The sequence below is a fragment of the Labrus mixtus genome, chromosome 5 (assembly GCF_963584025.1).
Source record: "Labrus mixtus chromosome 5, fLabMix1.1, whole genome shotgun sequence".
In the NCBI taxonomy this organism is placed as follows: domain Eukaryota; kingdom Metazoa; phylum Chordata; class Actinopteri; order Labriformes; family Labridae; genus Labrus; species Labrus mixtus.
The window spans coordinates 33306177-33324346 of record NC_083616.1 but is presented as its reverse complement, the minus strand read 5'-3'; the positions used below and the strand labels follow the sequence as shown (position 1 = coordinate 33324346).

General features: G+C 46.7%; 1 protein-coding gene across 1 annotated transcript in view; it reads right to left on the bottom strand.

Annotated features, from left to right (window-relative positions):
- Positions 1-18170, bottom strand: part of adamtsl2 (ADAMTS-like 2) — a 33774-nt gene that overhangs the window by 9326 nt on the left and 6278 nt on the right. Inside the window, exons 2-11 of the mRNA XM_061039043.1 lie at positions 12304-12409; positions 8793-8935; positions 7934-8009; positions 7521-7623; positions 6409-6554; positions 5953-6076; positions 5713-5793; positions 4729-4904; positions 3609-3912; positions 1847-2195 (exon numbers count right to left, since the gene is read on the bottom strand). Coding sequence (XP_060895026.1) covers positions 1847-2195; positions 3609-3912; positions 4729-4904; positions 5713-5793; positions 5953-6076; positions 6409-6554; positions 7521-7623; positions 7934-8009; positions 8793-8935; positions 12304-12408 — 1607 coding nt within the window. The 5' untranslated portion in view covers position 12409. The remainder of the gene's footprint in view (positions 1-1846; positions 2196-3608; positions 3913-4728; positions 4905-5712; positions 5794-5952; positions 6077-6408; positions 6555-7520; positions 7624-7933; positions 8010-8792; positions 8936-12303; positions 12410-18170) is intronic.

The following is an 18170-nucleotide window of genomic DNA, read 5'->3' as shown; positions in this document are numbered from 1 at the left end:
TCTGTTTATTTACCTGTCTGCCATAGTGTCTGTTTATCTACCTGTCTGTTTATCTACCTGTCTGTGTCCCTGTCTGTTTATCTACCTGTCTGTTTATCTACTTGTCTGCCATAGTGCCTGTATATCTACCTGTCTGTTTATCTACCTGTCTGTGTCCCTGTCTGTTTATCTACCTGTCTGTTTATCTACCTGTCTGCCATAGTGTCTGTTTATCTACCTGTCTGTTTATCTACCTGTCTGTGTTCCTGTCTGTTTATCTACCTGTCTGTGTCCCTGTCTGTTTGTCTACCTGTCTGTGTCCCTGTCTGTTTGTCTACCTGTCTGTTGATCTACCTGTCTGTGTCCCTGTCTGTTTATCTACCTGTCTGTTTATCTACCTGTCTGTTTATCTACCTGTCTGTGTCCCTGTCTGTTTATCTACCTGTTTGTTTATCTACCTGTCTGTGTCCCTGTCTGTTTCTCTACCTGTCTGTTTATCTACCTGTCTGTGTCCCTGTTTGTTTATCTACCTGTCTGTTTATCTACCTGTCTGTGTCCCTGCCTGCACAGTATATCTGCAGTGTTTGTCCACCTGCTTTAAGTCCTGTCTGTCTCACATCTGCAATGCTTATCAGGTTACCTGTCTGTCTCACATCTGCAATGCTTATCAGGTTACCTGTCTGTCTCACATCTGCGCTGCTTATCAGGTAACCTGTCTGTCTCACATCTGCACTGCTTATCAGGTAACCTGTCTGTCTCACATCTGCACTGCTTATCAGGTTACCTGTCTCTTTGCCTACCTGTCTGTACATCTGTCACTTCACCTGCTTTACTGTCTGTCTAGGTATCCACCTGTACACATGTTTTTTTTTTGTTTCTGTAAATGTACCTGGTTCTGTTGGATTACCTGGTTCCTTTGGACTGGGTCTAGGTTTGTGTTGGATTACCTGGTTCCTTTGGATTGGGTCTAGGTTTGTGTTGGATTACCTGGTTCCTTTGGATTGGGTCTAGGTTTGTGTTGGATTACATGGTTCTGTTGGATTGGGTCTAGGTTTTTGTTGAATTACCTGGTTCCTTTGGATTGGGTCTAGGTTTTTGTTGGATTACCTGGTTCCGTTGGATTGGGTCTAAATTTTTGTTGGATTACCTGGTTCTGTTGGATTGGGTCTAGGTTTTTGTTGGATTATCTGGTTCTTTTGGATTGGGTCTAGGTTTTTGTTGGATTACCTGGTTCCGTTGGATTGGGTCTAGGTTTTTGTTGGATTACCTGGTTCTTTTGGATTGGGTCTAGGTTTTTGTTGGATTACCTGGTTCCTTTGGATTGGGTCTAGGTTTTTCTTGGATTACCTGGTTCCTTTGGATTGGATCTAGGTTTTTGTTGGATTACCTGGTTCCTTTGGATTGGGTCTAGGTTTGTGTTGGATTACCTGGTTCCTTTGGATTGGGTCTAGGTTTTTGTTGGATTACCTGGTTCTGTTGGATTGGGTCTAGGTTTTTGTTGGATTACCTGGTTCTGTTGGATTGGGTCTAGGTTTTTGTTGAATTACCTGGTTCCTTTGGATTGGGTCTAGGTTTTTGTTGAATTACCTGGTTCCTTTGGATTGGGTCTAGGTTTTTGTTGGATTACCTGGTTCCGTTGGATTGGGTCTAAATTTTTGTTGGATTACCTGGTTCCGTTGGATTGGGTCTAGGTTTTTGTTGGATTACCTGGTTCTTTTGGATTGGGTCTAGGTTTTTGTTGGATTACCTGGTTCCTTTGGATTGGGTCTAGGTTTTTGTTGGATTACCTGGTTCTTTTGGATTGGGTCTAGGTTTTTGTTGGATTACCTGGTTCCTTTGGATTGGGTCTAGGTTTTTGTTGGATTACCTGGTTCTGTTGGAGCGGCTGGAGTTCCTCCCGCCACCCTGCACCGTTTTGTTCTGATAAGAACCGTCTCCACTGTCGTTGCGTTTGCGTCCCAGAGTGAACTCCAGCGTATCGTTCAGACCAAACGCTCCGTCTTGTTCCAGGACGCTCAGGTCCACCTCCGAGGAAAACAGAGCGACTCCCTCTGTCAGCAGCTGATTGGTCGAGATGTTAATGAGCAGCTCGTCCTGGCCTATCCGGCCTTCCAGCAGGACTCTCCAGATGAGGTTCTGAGAGTCCTGACCCGGGTCCAGGGACCCTCCAGCAGGAGCAGGGTTTGCGGTGCTTCCTGTGTGACTACTGTTTCCTTCTGATGGATCAAAGTGGAACAAATCAGAAACATGATATCAACAAATCAGAGCACAGACGATGTTGTATCACATGAAGTGTGCCAAATAAAGCTAATGATCGACTGTATTAAAGAATACTAAATGTGATTGATGTGTGGAGTCTGCATGTTCTCCTCGTTCATGTGTGGGTTCTCTCCTGGTACTCCGTCTTCCTCCCACAGTCCAAAGACATGCTCGTTAGGTTAACTGGAGAATCTAAATTGTCTCTAGGTGTGAATGTGAGTGTGGTGAGTTAGCCCTGTGATTGGCTGGTGAACAGTCCAGGGTGTAACCCCGCCTCTCACCCAATGACAGCTGGGATCGGCTCCAGCCTCCCGCGACCCCAAACGGGTAAAGTGGTATAGATAATGGATGGATGGATGGTGACCCTGTGACTGTCTTTTCTGTACACTTTAACTTTAGAGTTGAGGAAAACAAGCCAGAAATCCAAACTCATATCAACCTCCTTCATCCAGCGCTCAGTATCTGGCCTTGAGTTTGAGGTCACTCTGTGCAGAAAGAGAGCGCTGAGCATTTCATGCATCTCTCCGTCTCATCTCAGCGACCAAAGTGGAGGTGTAATGACCTCACCAGTCAGCTGAGCGAGCTGAGAGCCTGCAGGAAGGCCATTACTGTCATGTTTGTGCTGCAGCCCTTTTTTAAGAGTAGAAAACACCACCAAAAGTCTGAATTTTTCATCTGCTGCTGATTCTCTTTGTGTGCCTTTAGCATGAATAATGCAGAGCATCGAAGGGCCATCTCACAGAAGAAGAGAGAGAGATAAGATCGAGTGTTAAGATCTGACCTATTTTTATGTAATCTGCCAATGGGCCGAGGAGCTTCTCTCTCCCAGTCTCCTTCATTCTCGAGACAGCAAAGAGTAACATCATGGACAGCATCATCTTTCCACAGATATAAAAGTTTCTGCATAAATACGTCAGCTGATAAGTGTCTAAATGCCAATCTGAAAAAAGTGTCACTATGTCCACCCGGGGAACTTTTCCCGATGACAAGGAACCTCTGGAGGAAACCACAGTTGGATCTAGGGTCTAAATAAAGTTCTGCAGAACAGATTGCCCATTAAATGTTTCTGTTGGGGGAAAAGATGTTCTAAAAGTACAGGCATGTTGAAGATGTGGCCTGCAACCCTGAACATTTAAAGCTCCCCTATTCTCCTCATGTTCACCTTTCATGTCGTCCGTCTGTGAAGCCTACAGTATAGAGCAGCTTTGCATGATTAGCAGCTCAAAAACCTTAACCTCTGCAACGTGCTCAAACTAGGATTAATATTGGAGATGTTTTTGAAAAATGGAGAGAGGTTAGAACACAGAAAGGTCTCCAGGTTCCTGGGAGTTCGTCGGCTCTTGGGAGGAAACATGACAAACTGTCTCTACCTGTGAATTTTGGGGCAGCTGCTCCGTCCTGGTCACAGTCGATGACCGCTGTCTCCTCGTACACCTCGTTTGTCTCTTGGCCTTTCTGCACCTCGACACCTCCTCGCTCAATGTGGCCCTCAGGGGCCGTCTGGTCGTAAATACTGCCGTTAGGGGCCAGCAGCCCCCCCACTTCCACAGACACCTCTCCGGCTGAGGTGTCTGATCCGGTGTAGACGGGTGGAGGTGGGACAGGGGGCAGGGAGTCTCTGAGGACCGTGTACTCGTAAGTGATGTAGGGTGTGCGACCGTTCTGGTTCCACACCTGAGTGATGGGAGGAGAGTTAGACGAGTCTGGATCAGGTTAGATCACGCAGGGTTCAGACCAGAAACAAAGAAAAACTAAAAAACAGAACCAAAACAACTCTACTGTTTTCACATGAGTGTGTTAGTTTTACCTGTGCCACATTTTGAAATATAAAGAACTAATAGGTACAGATAGTTCAGATAAAATCCTTCAGGGAAACACGTCTTCTCCACAGACTGTCAGTATGAATGTTTGAAGTCTGAGTGACGCCCCCCGTCTGTTCCTGCAGGGGGCACTGGAGTCCCATCGATGGCGGTCTCCATGCTGGAAATGCTGTCTCAGTCTAACTTTCAGTCAACCTAACGACAGGCTGAGAGCTGGAGCTGAGGCGGGTTTTAAACCTCCTGACAAACCGTTACACCGCGCCCACCTGTCAATCAGGTCAGCTACACGCCTTATTGTGAATAACTCTTATCCTTCATCAAATCAAAACTGATTTAAGGTAGGTTGTAGAGACGTCAGAGAAGGGGCAGACACCTCCTTTCAACTCAGGCTCTTATTGGCTATTATAGGCTGGGAACAGCTAATGGAAGCTTGTAATTGGACCAATGAGGTGCCATTTGAGAGGTCTGAGTGCGGCTGTCATGTTAATGTGTCGGAAGTGGAGAAAAGATAATTATTTTATGAAATAGGATATCAGAGGCAAATTTAAAGCAATCTGAGAGCCTATATGAAATGATGTGATTCAGGATTCAGATTTGTGCTTCATGATGAAAAAAGGAAAAAAAGGAATAAGAAGAAGAGGAGAAGGAGAAGGAGGAAGTGAAGGTGTACCAGGATATTGATGGCCTGGTCGATGGGGCCTTTGGTGACGATGTACTCGATCCCGGTCTCGTAAACGTCCATGGGCCGGCGGTATTTGAAGATGGTTCCTGCTGCGTGGAAGTTCTGAGGACTGTCCACCTTGTAGGCTCCATTAAAGAAGAAGTTTCCTGCCTGGTCGGTCACAGCTGAGGAAAAAGAAAAGGACACAGTGAAAAGCTAAATCAAGTAATTCCACAGACTGAAAAGTCAAGGTTGCCCCTGAGTCTCCGGTCTTTAATGTCTTTGAAGCAGTCGAGCAGCGTTAGTAAAGATTGTCGGTTATTGCTTTCAAGTGGGAGATATATTTGAGTGTGATCGGCAAAACAGTCAAAAGATAAGCCACGATTCCTTACAAGGGCATCGAGTGGCAGCATGTAGAAGTAAAAAAAGAAGAGGCGAAAAAACAGAGCCCTGAGGAACCCCACAGGAAGTATTATATGTTATGTATATTAAAGGCACAGTATGTGAAGTCCACCACCAGGGGGCTCTCAATCGAGGGGGCGGGGGGTTCATCTGGTCGTCTTGACTACGGTCAACTCGGGGGTTCGTTTTCTTCTGGGGTGGTGGGGAGTAGCAGAGAGAGTCACTCCCATGATTCCCCGACAGCCTCAATGTCAGCTTTTTGTATTGTTTGGATTGAGAGCCCCCTGGTGGAGGACTTTACATACTGTGCCTTTAATTTAAGATAATTTAGTTTAAAATTATACTTTGGTTTTTGTGTTGGACACATTAAAAAATTTGCATAAAAAGTTGTAAGAAAGATGAACTGAAGCTAAGTCCGACAGAAATCCTGCAACAGCTGATAAGTCAACCCTCTAAGTCCTGAAGGTGAAGGTTTTATCTTTTAGTTTTCAAAAAGTGCTTTCAAAATAAAGTGATTATATTAGAAATATCATATTTATAAAAAAAATTGAAAAATATCTTTTGTTTGTATGTTTGTGTCCAAAAACCCACCAAGAACATCGGCCGACTTCTTCCTCTCAATGATCTGGATGTCCCATGATCCTTCAGGGATTTGAGTGATGAAAGAGTAACCTTGACAACAGGAAACATTTATCCATCAATCAATGAAATCTTTTTTTAATTATGTGATATAACATTTAGAAACCCAACATTTAGAGAATAAAATCTCCCTAAAAACAGGCTGAAACCTCGAGCTCAGTGTTAGCTCATGTTTTTATATTCAATATTCACCCAGAGTCACGGCCCCGCGGCGGAAGTTTCCGGTGACTCTGCTGCAGCTGCTGCCGTCGCCCTGACAGACGCCACACTTATCCAACGTGTTGGATGAAAACAGCACTCCGTCGCACCCGATTGGCTGAGTAGGAAATCAGGAAGTAAAATGAGGAACGGACACAAAAACAGAAGAAAATCCGTAAATCCTAAATTAGTTCTTGAACCAGTCATAAAGGTGCCGAAGAAAGCAAACACAACATGCTACGTGTGGAATACGCTGCGGGCTGCAAGTCTCAAACTTAAAAAAATAAAAATATCAAAGATCAGTGATGACGATTGATGCTCTGAATCCATCATCACACCAGTATCAAACTGGACTATAACAGCTTCCTGTCTGTGGTTCAAGCTGCTCACACAAACCAGCCCTGGTGGAGTGACACCAAAGAGGCAAAGTAAAGAAGACGCTGGACTCACCTCACACTTACTGTCCACGCAGACGCCGCGGTAGCTGCTGAACTTGCAGGACGTGCCGTCTCGTGCCGTCACCATCAGCTGTCTCTGGCCGTCCGTCGTTGTGCAGTGGAGGTCACAGGGGTTACTGGAGATGTGAACGTAGTCGTCTGGAGAGGGGCGACACAACACTGGAAGTAAGAGTTTCTTCTTCTATCCACCGTGCACGCTGAGACGGATCAGCCTCAATAAATGTCTGTAACCAGAATCACTTTCAGGGTGGAGTTCTGTCAGTGAACGGGGCTCATCTGCACTGATGTCAAATTTAAATACATCAGAAAAGAGATCAAAGAATTTAAGAATATTAATTTAACAACACAACATTAAAGGAGCAGTATGTAACTCTGACCCCTAGTGTTTAAAATGGGTACTGCAGTCTAAATTCTAAACATCATAGAGAGCTGTCTCCCCCCCCCCTCCTCTCTAGAGTCCATGCTCACTCAGGTCACCATGTGGTGGACTCTGAAGCTTCAGTGTTTATCCAGCTCTGCATGGGTCTGTAAACCTTTCTGTGTTCTAACCTCTCTCCATTTTTCAAAAGCATCTCCAATATTGATCCTAGTTTGAGCATGTTTCTGCTCGTGGAGCTTACTAGAAACATGCAGAGGCTTTTTAGGTCGGGTACAATCACTTCTATCTGAACCACTTCTCTTGCCCGCTTCCATTGCTGCAACACCTGTTGGTTTGACCTGATAACTGCTCTCATATCTGGCAAACCGAGGGGCGTCCAAAACGGCCGTGTGGGGGTGTTTCTTAAAAGCGCCTACCTTCTCTGGTCCAAACAAATCCAGAGCATTCAGGAGCAGAATCTAAAGTTAGAAGGAGGACATACTGGCTGCTGCATTGTTGTTAGAGAAGCCAGCACTTCAACATACCATGTTTCCTTAATGTCTGATCAGATAGTAAGATACCTTTATCATTACTACACATCTCACTGATTGGTCCGTTAAGGATGCTGACAATCTGGATGCAGAACATTAAATCTCAGCAGCTCACAAAGGTCTGACCTCAGTCCCCTCTGCTCAGTTTAATGGGTAAAGAGCGGTTGTGTGTGTGGGTTTTATGAGTGTAATTACCAGGATACAGAGGTTTCCACTGGTAGTTCCTCCCACTGTAAAGCTGAGAGTTAAAGGACCAGCACTGCTCCTCTCTGAAGCTCCTCCCAGTGGCGGGACATTCCTGCAGAGCACACCCACACACAGCACGGTCCATTAAAAGAGGTCTGTTTCACACACTTGTTGAGACCCCGTTTTTACAGTATGTTATACAAATAAATTATTTTTAAGCGTTTATTAGTGCAGGGATAGTTTTCAGAGAATGCACGATCAGCCTGAGCCGCGCCCGGCTTTACTTTCAAACAGCTCCACGCTGACACGCCCGGAGGCCGTGTCTGCCACTACCACGGTCCTCTTACTGTCAGAAGGTTTGTTTGTTTTCATAAAGAAGTGAGAGAAAGTGATAAGAAATGAACTGCAAGCCTGAGACCCACTTTAGTGTTGCAGAGATGATATTTCTTTGGAGTTCCTGTGCAGGTCATGTTGTCCTTCCCAGCAGCAACTTTCTTTCTTTGGACAGAAAACAAACAGTGGCAGAAAGAACAGAATATCATAAAACAAAGAGGCTGTAACTGATGAGAGACATACAAATAAAAGTATCAGGATGCATTATTAAATGAGCCTATATTTCTGTTTTAGTGATGACTTAAAAGCATGGCATAAGGGCTTTTAGGGTTTGCATGACCCGTGTCTGGTGTCAGTCCCCAAGTTTCATTTGACGCTGTACAGGGCTAAAGCAAGAATGTACCTGAGGCGAAGAGAGCGAGGGAAGACGTATCTTAACTTCATTATCAACTGTGATGTTCTGCCTATCATCAGTCTGAATATCATGGAGGAGTAATGGGGGGAAGAAAGTCCCAAAGGCCCAAAATATATATATAGTTTTTAAAAAGGGTTTCTGATATGTAACCGAGGATTAGGACTGCCAATGCATGACCCTGTTGTTCAACAAGTAGAGTACGAGTGCGTTGTGAACCAGGCTGTCTTGGTGCATCCTACTATTTGGATAATGTGCAGTTCAAGCGGCAGGAGAAATGCTGCACCATTGACTTTCAAACAGCTTAGTTTTCACTTTCTGCTGCCTGAAGATCTCAACATGCCACCATTTTACCTCATCTCCTTTTAAGACCAACACTCCCAAGGGGTGGGGCGAGTGTTACCTTGTGCAAAGCGTAAGATAAGTCTCATGATATTTTTCAAAACTTATATGAAGATTAGAGTTTCCCTTTTTTCAGTTTTTACACTAAAACGTTCATTTTCATCCTAAAATTGTAAGGTATAGATATGACTGACCTCTGCTTGAGGCAGTGTCGCTCCTGTGACATCACTCCCCCTCCACAGGTACGTGTGCAGGCGGTCCACTTGGCCCACTCCCCCCACCAGTACGTGGTCACCTCCAGCTCCTCCTCCAGGCTGTTGGACGCAGCACCATCCTCCTGAAAACACAGGAAGTACATCTGAACATTTAGCTATTCTAAGGGACATTAAAATCACATCAAGAGAGAGAGGAATAATAGTTTGATTTACAGTAAGCTCAACACTGAGCTTCATTTGGCCCACACACCATCAGAGACAGAGTGATTAATCCATCAGACTGTGACTGCATGACCATCGCCCCGACTCAACGTCAGACTGCAGAACGGTTTACACGTCGGCCACAACTTGGACGTTTTATGAGGAGACACGTTCCCCCTTGAAGCAGATTACATTTAATTTGTTGCATGTGTTGCAATGCTTAGGCCAGAATGTCCACTCTGTCACAACCCCAATAATAAATCTGAAATGTGGCTGTGTACTTTGGTATTATCCAGGAAACGTCACAGCAAGTCAACATTTTTCATTCTGACAAGTAAGACGAGCAGAAGCAGCAGAGAGAGCAGTCGAGGAAAAAACAATCGGGGGGGTGAAGATTAGATACAAACAGTTTTGGAAATGCATCAGTGGATAACTTCACCCTACAAAAACCGACTGAAGTGCATGTGCAGTGTTTTTCTTTGAGGAAAATGCACCTGATCAAATCTTTGGTTTTTCGACTGACAGGCTCAGATTTTTTCTGAAAATATAACAGAAAGGACGCCTGCAGAAAAAATACATTTTGTAAGGTAAGGTCCGTTTTTGGAACCAGTCAAAGAATATCCTGCTGTTCTCACATCAGCTCACTCTGACTAGGGGTCTGTCAGGAGAAACTCTGGGTGAAGTCCAAGCGAAATATTCGGCTGTTCACGTTCACATATAAACTAAAGCCCCTCCTGATAATCTCCAGAGTTTTTCAGGAGATTTCCGTATGTGTGAAAAGGGTTTTTGTGTAATAGTTAGTTGTTGCATAATCTGTGTTTAGTGTTATGAACAGTTGGTCGTCTTCTCCGTGTTAAACTTCTACCCAGATGATTTGACTCAGAGTGAGTCAGAGTGACAGGAACTGAGCGTCAGAGCGCTGCAACGTGTGAAGACAGTCAGCATTTCACACATTCCTGATGCTCAGCAACATTAACTCAGGCCGGTGGCTGCGTCCCCTCACTCACACAGATTCATCAGAGTGACCGCTGGAATGTGCACTGAGCTCCTTGTAAAGGTGTGAGACAGAGCAGCTGGGAGATAGGGCGAGAGACACTGGAAATACCAGACAGAGAGCGTAAGTGAGAGAGAGACAGGAGAGATAGATGAGTACACAGAGAGAGAGAGAGAGAGAGAGAGAGAGAGAGATGTGTACAGAGAGAGAGACAGAGACAGAGAGAGAGATAGATGTGTACAGAGAGAAAGAGAGAGAGACAGAGAGAGAGAGAGATGTGTACAGAGAGAAAGAGAGAGAGACAGAGAGAGAGAGAGATGTGTACAGAGAGAGAGAGAGAGAGACAGAGAGAGAGAGAGATGTGTACAGAGAGAGAGAGAGAGAGACAGAGAGAGAGAGAGATGTGTACAGAGAGAGAGAGAGACAGTGGAGAGTTAGGGGCGAGAGAGAAAAGAGAAGGTGATTGGTGGTCAGAGGATCAGTAGCTCATCAGTGTTAGCAGAATATGTATTAGATTCAGTTCTCATGAATTTGAGTTTAATTGAATTGAATTGAATTGTCCTTTGACATGAAATGATTAAACATGATGATGTCTGACAGTCACTAACAGTTTGATGATGAACGATAAAGTCTATTTATGACGTGAATGACCCACAGAGGAACCAACTGGACCTTTTCTAAGAAGGTCTCTGGTCTCTAACTTCGAGCTGTTTTTTTCTGTTTATTGGGGGGGTCTGGGTTTTGGAGGCATGTGAAGCAGGTAAGTCCACATGTCGCCTTTCAGCTCCTCCTGGGTGATCTGAAGCTGTGGTCCCGACCACATGAGTTAAAAAAAACTTTTCCATTGAGCTCAGAGTCTATCTGAAGGCCTCCTCGCTCCTCCCCCCAAAGGTGGCCCCAGCCCAGTAAGAGGAAAACCACCTTAGATGGTCCCTTTGGATACAAAGAGGCTCCTCACCCCTATTGAAAACTTGATCTCCTGCAGATCGGAAAATCCCTTTGAGCAATGGAGCCCGGTAGGGTCTTGGCTTAATCAGTCCAAAAAGAGGGTCCAGACATGGAGAGATTCAGAAGATTCTCACGAATCAGTGAAGGTGGAGAAGAACCTGCCAACGAGTGTGTGGTGCCTGCATCTTGACCGAGGAAGGCCTGACTGGGCTGAGTGTATAACATAGATGAAGCAGCAGCTCAAAGTGATGGGTGTGAGGGCTTCAGGTGCAGTACAAGTTGTGTACAATAATTTGACCTAAAAATGTGAGCTTTCAAATCTTGATGGCAAGTAGCCTTGTGGAACCAAAGATATGGCCCTTTACATTTCACACCAACGTGTATTATCTTGGGTCAACTGGATGTAATCTCACAGCAGCTTTCTAACAGAGAGCTCTGAAGGAGAACTTCTGTCTCTACCAGTCTGACAACAGTATTTCTAACCACTGCGCACCACCTGTTGACTCACAGTGAGGAGGTTCCTGGTTTGAATCCCCGTCTGTCGGGAGTCTCTCTGTGAGGAGGTTCCTGGTTTGAATCCCCGTCTGACGTGAGTCTCTCTGTGAGGAGGTTCCTGGTTTGAATCCCCGTCTGTCGGGAGTTTCTCTGTGAGGAGGTTCCTGGTTTGAATCCCCGTCTGTCGGGAGTCTCTCTGTGAGGAGGTTCCTGGTTTGAATCCCCGTCTGACGGGAGTCTCTCTGTGAGGAGGTTCCTGGTTTGAATCCCCGTCTGACGGGAGTCTCTCTGTGAGGAGGTTCCTGGTTTGAATCCCCGTCTGTCTGGAGCCTCTCTGTGAGGAGGTTCCTGGTTTGAATCCCCGTCTGTCGGGAGTCTCTCTGTGAGGAGGTTCCTGGTTTGAATCCCCGTCTGACATGAGTCTCTCTGTGAGGAGGTTCCTGGTTTGAATCCCTGTCTGACGGGAGTCTCTCTGTGAGGAGGTTCCTGGTTTGAATCCCCGTCTGTCGAGAGTCTCTCTGTGAGGAGTCTGCATGTTCTCCTTGTTCATGTGTGGGTTCTCTCCTGGTTCTCCGTCTTCCTCCCACAGTCCAAAGACATGCTCGTTAGGTTAACTGCTGACTCTAAATTGTCTGTAGGTGTGAATGTGAGTGTGTCTGGTTGTCTGTCTCTAAAAGTTAGTCCTGTGATTGGCTGGTGAACAGTCCAGGGTGTAACCCCGCCTCTCGCCCAATGACAGCTGCGATCGGCTTCAGGCCCGAACGGGAAAAGTGGTGTATAGATGATGGATGAATAGATGGTGTGAAAAAACATGGCAGTGATTCTGAGAATATTTCTCTGACCGTTACGTACCTGCAGCCCCCTGGTGGACAGGTTCCCTACGGACACTGCCAGCGTTAGGAAGCCCAGCAGGACCACACCCGTCTCCCTGCACTGTTCCAGTGAGCGCACCTTCATCCTGGTTAATAAGAGAGTGAGAGAGAGAGCTCCATCAGGCCATGTACTGTACCGGAGCTCTGACATTGGGAAACAATAAGACAGACGATATAAACTTCTGATTGGAAGATCTTGATTGTCCCTGAGGGACGTACAGACAATACACATCATAAAAACAGCACAAAGACAGAAATACATCTAACACATAACTACTAGATTCTCTCTCTGCAGGGACGGCAGCTGAGTTAGCAGTGTGCGCCCCGGGTTTGACTTCTTCACTCTATCCCTCCTTTTCTTTAACATGGATCTTCATTTTCAGATTGCATTTTTTCTCGTGCATATTAACATAAAAAAGTAGTACCCTTGATTCTCATTTCACAAGTTTGACAAGCATCAAGACATCAAGGAGAAGGAAAACGTGAACGCACACTGTAATGTTTCTGCCTTGTGTCCAGTTTGTGATTAGTGGAAATCGTCTGGCAGAAATCAGCGACCTCTAAAACTCTCAACACGTGACATTTATCACAAAAATAGAGCAGCCAGAGTTATGATTTATGGAGAGAGTCTAGTCCACGAATCTGTCCCGGTTTCTAGATTGAAGCACCACCCAGTGACGAGTCTCTCACAACGCCTGAAGGGTATAAAGGAAATGTTACGACCACTAATAAGTTCTTGGGGCATTTAAAATCCCACGTCCAGGCACTTATGTGAATTGTGGATGAAAGCAAATTGCCGAGACGTGCGGGTGTTATTTCTTGTCTTTTCCCTCTCTCCCCATTTCAGGCTTCTCCGCTTCCAAACCCACAGAAGGGCCTGAAGTTGGATTTTTGTTACGCCAAGAGAACACATTTGTGGTCGTAATATTTCCTTTCTGACTCTCCAATGAAATCCCTCGCTTCCAAGAACAACTCTCTGATTTTTTTTTTTTAGGGAGGGGGATACCTGAAGCTCTGCAGTCTGTTACATATGTGCAGATCGCAGCGTGTTGGACAGAAAGTAACCTGTGTGTCGAGCCAACATTCACATAGCAGAGCACATAGCATGTACAGAGACAGTTTGAAGTGCACATACTCACATACTCACACACACACACATACACACACACACGCTTTTTCCTTCAAAATAAAACAGTCTTATCCTAAAGTGAAGCTGCTCCATTGTCCCTTCTGGGCCTCCGTACATGTGTGGTGGTGACTGTGTCTGCAGAGACTCTGTCCTCTGACTGGATTTTACTGTTCTGCTTTGTTCTGGTTGACTCGGGATGTTTCTGGGCGGAGCTAGTGTGTTTCCTCCAGCCAATGACAGCGCAGCAGGTGAGTTTAGGCGTGGATACAATTCAGTGATTGGACGAGATTCAAAGCGGTGAATATGACGGACGTGGACGTAGCAGCAAAGAAGAGAAAATATAATCAGAGTGAGGAGAATCACCAAGCGGATAAAGCTCGTTCTAAAATGAGGGTGAACCTTGTGTTGTTTTTTACCCGTGGACGTGGAGTTGATCTACTTCCTGTTGGACAGGAAGGTGACAAACACCGGCGGTTAGCTTGTGCTAGCGTGCGTTAGCTTGCAGTGTAGGTACAAGCAGTAAACGTACACACTACTTCCTGCAGTGAGTGTGGAGGTGATTTCTGTGTATGTTCATGCAGTCACATGTCATCCAGGTGATGGTTAATTCATAGCTTGATCCAAAGGAATCTTGACTGGTTGATGATTTTGAAGACGTTTCACCTCTCCTCCTCCGAAAGACGTCTTCAGTTCTTAACTTTTTGGTGCACGGAGCTAGAAATGTAAGCCCCTGTCGTTAGGCTGCCGCCCTCATACAGCACACATGACATTATTTCAATCTATCAAAACGTCAAAGTCCTCACCAGAACTTTACGTTCAGAGGAGGATCCTCTTTGTGCATGTGTGTGTATTTCAGCCTGTGTTTGTGTAGCATGTTCACTAAACATAGTGTAAAAAACGAAACTGAAATACACACACATGCACAAAGAGGATCCTATGGACATGCACTAATGGAGAGGTCTCAGAGTGAGGGGGCGGCCCACAGTAGGCGCTCCAGAGCTGGTGGGGGGGTTAGGTGCCTTGCTCAAGGGCACCTTGGCAGTGCTCAGGAAGTGGACTGGCACCTCTCCAGCTACCAGGCCAATTTCCGTACATGGCCCGTGCCGGGACTTGAACCGGCGACCGTCTGATTCCCAACCCAAGTCCTCACAGACTGAGCTCCTTCCGCCCCAAATTGAGGTCATGGTCACTACAAGAACCAAAAATCTCAGGAAAATAGCGAGGCAGGTCCGAACAAAAGTTCTAAAATAAAACCCCCAACAGCTCTGAGCTCTTAGTTGAATCATTTGTGTGATAGTTTCAATCACTTGTTACTGTACCCCTTCCCCCCCCTGTAACCACAGGGGCTCTTCTTCACATAAACAGAGTTTAGTGTTTATAGAACTCCTGCCTGACCAGCGTTATTAGCTTAGCCTTGTTAGCTTAAGGCTGGTAGTGAAAAGATGTTCTGGATTACAGCATCAGGTGAACTCAGCTTCAGATGAAACCCAGTATTATCTGTCAGCTTTCCAAACACGTCAGAGAAACCAACAGGAGAACAACGGCATGGCAGCCGACCAGCGTTTTTCTCAGACAATACACGCCAACGCCAAGAACCTGTGTGTGTGGATGTATTGGCAGTCTGTGGCGGGCTGGCGCTGGCATGAGGAGGGTGACACAGACAGGCTGCTGAGAGGCCTCAGGTGTTGGAGAGGGGAGTTGGACAGCGGAGGGGGCCCGTGTAAAAAGTTAAACAAGCCCCAATGTGCTGGAAGGACGAAGGTAAGTTTCCTATAACTTCACACAGGTAGGCCTTTGTTTGGCTCTTCAGACCACCAGGAAATATAGATGTGTGCATGTACAGGCTAACATGAACGGGCACAGACACACAGGAAGAGGAGGGTACATGAAGAGTGCTCAAGTGCCCTCCTTTTCCAGCACACGGTTTGTTGTATACATGAGTGTAAAGACACAATGAAGCCTTTCACTGACAGGAACACTCCACCTCAAACCTGTGTTCTGACAGGATTTATCCCAAACTGTTTGCAGGAAAGAAATCAGTCTGAGTGCGCTTAAGAAAGCCTTTTTTCATTCACTTTAAATCCAAGAGTTTCAATAATAAAGGGAGCTTTACGTCTTGGCTATTGCAAAATGTGAAGTTCAGTGATTTTGTCATCATACAGCGAGGAGGTTCCTGGTTTGAATCCCCATCTGACGGGAGTCTCTCTGTGTGGAGGTTCCTGGTTTGAATCCCCGTCTGACGGGAGTCTCTCTGTGAGGAGGTTCCTGGTTTGAATCCCCGTCTGACGGGAGTCTCTCTGTGAGGAGGTTCCTGGTTTGAATCCCCGTCTGACGGGAGTCTCTCTGTGAGGAGGTTCCTGGTTTGAATCCCCGTCTGACGGGAGTCTCTCTGTGAGGAGGTTCCTGGTTTGAATCCCCGTCTGACGGGAGTCTCTCTGTGAGGAGGTTCCTGGTTTGAATCCCCGTCTGTCGGGAGTCTCTCTGTGAGGAGGTTCCTGGTTTGAATCCCCGTCTGACGGGAGTCTCTCTGTGAGGAGGTTCCTGGTTTGAATCCCCGTCTGACGGGAGTCTCTCTGTGAGGAGGTTCCTGGTTTGAATCCCCGTCTGACGGGAGTCTCTCTGTGTGGAGGTTCCTGGTTTGAATCCCCGTCTGACGGGAGTCTCTCTGTGAGGAGGTTCCTGGTTTGAATCCCCGTCTGACGGGAGTCTCTCTGTGAGGAGGTTCCTGGTTTGAATCCCCGTCTGACGGGAGTCTCTCTGTGAGGAGGTTCCTGGTTTGAATCCCCGTCTGTCGGGAGTCTCTCTGTGAGGAGGTTCCTGGTTTGAATCCCCGTCTGTCGGGAGTCTCTCTGTGAGGAGGTTCCTGGTTTGAATCCCCGTCTGACGGGAGTCTCTCTGTGAGGAGGTTCCTGGTTTGAATCCCCGTCTGACGGGAGTCTCTCTGTGAGGAGGTTCCTGGTTTGAATCCCCGTCTGACGGGAGTCTCTCTGTGAGGAGGTTCCTGGTTTGAATCCCCGTCTGTCGGGAGTCTCTCTGTGAGGAGGTTCCTGGTTTGAATCCCCGTCTGACGGGAGTCTCTCTGTGAGGAGGTTCCTGGTTTGAATCCCCGTCTGACGGGAGTCTCTCTGTGAGGAGGTTCCTGGTTTGAATCCCCGTCTGTCGGGAGTCTCTCTGTGAGGAGGTTCCTGGTTTGAATCCCCGTCTGACGGGAGTCTCTCTGTGAGGAGGTTCCTGGTTTGAATCCCCGTCTGACGGGAGTCTCTCTGTGAGGAGGTTCCTGGTTTGAATCCCCGTCTGTCGGGAGTCTCTCTGTGAGGAGGTTCCTGGTTTGAATCCCCGTCTGACGGGAGTCTCTCTGTGAGGAGGTTCCTGGTTTGAATCCCCGTCTGACGGGAGTCTCTCTGTGAGGAGGTTCCTGGTTTGAATCCCCGTCTGTCGGGAGTCTCTCTGTGAGGAGGTTCCTGGTTTGAATCCCCGTCTGACGGGAGTCTCTCTGTGAGGAGGTTCCTGGTTTGAATCCCCGTCTGACGGGAGTCTCTCTGTGAGGAGGTTCCTGGTTTGAATCCCCGTCTGTCAGGAGTCTCTCTGTGAGGAGGTTCCTGGTCTGAATCCCCGTCCTTCAGGAGTCTCTCTGTGTGGAGTCTGCATGTTCTCCTTGTTCATGTGTGGGTTCTCTCCTGGTACCCCGTCTTCGTCCCACAGTCCAAAGACATGCTCGTTAGGTTAACTGCTGACTCTAAATTGTCTGTAGGTGTGAATGTGAGTGTGACTGGTAAGTCAGCCCTGTGATTGGCTGGTGAACAGTCCAGGGTGTAACCCCGCCTCTCGACCAATGACATCAGGGTGACTTGGGGATGAGCGTCCTGATGAAAGCAGCAGAAAATCACCGGTTTGATTTAAAAATAATTCTTGATTTAGTTTGACCGTATCCATGTTTTTTGTGCCCCTGGCCTTTATGGGATGATAATGAAGGTAAACTGTTATAAGTACAAAAGTATAAAAAGTATAAAACATAAATTAAAATAAGGAAGGATACGTTTAAATATTGAACCTTTTGAGGGAGAACTTCAGGGAGACATTCTTGGCAGCAATGTCTGAATCAGCAAAACTCTCCAGGGAGGCTCCAGGCTGCATATACTGAACACACATATACACACACACAGACACACAGATACACACACACAGACGCACACACACACACAGACACACAGATACACACACACAGACAGACACACACACACAAACACACAGATACACACACACACAGATACACACACACACACACACACACACACAGACAGACAGAGAGAGCTTCTAGGAAAGGGCTTCATAGTACATCCCGTGTCCTCAGGTCCAGTTAGGCTCCCTTGTTAAAATAAGCAAACAGCTCGTCTCGCCCTGTTTGCAGTCTGGCTTTCTCTGGCACTAAATATTGGTGACAGGTGTCTTAAAGCAGGCGAGGCAGCACCTGGACTTCATTATCCAACCAGACACAGCTGGAGCCCGGCCAGCTGCCAAACACACACACACACACACACACACACACACACACACACACACAGGATCACACAGAGCAGACACAGCTGCACGTGTGTATACACACTGCCAGTGGCGTGACTGAATACACACACACACACACATAGACACACATTAAATGGTCCCACCATGCACGCTCAGGCCTGAGCCATGTGCACACTCGGGGATGCATATGCCCTTGC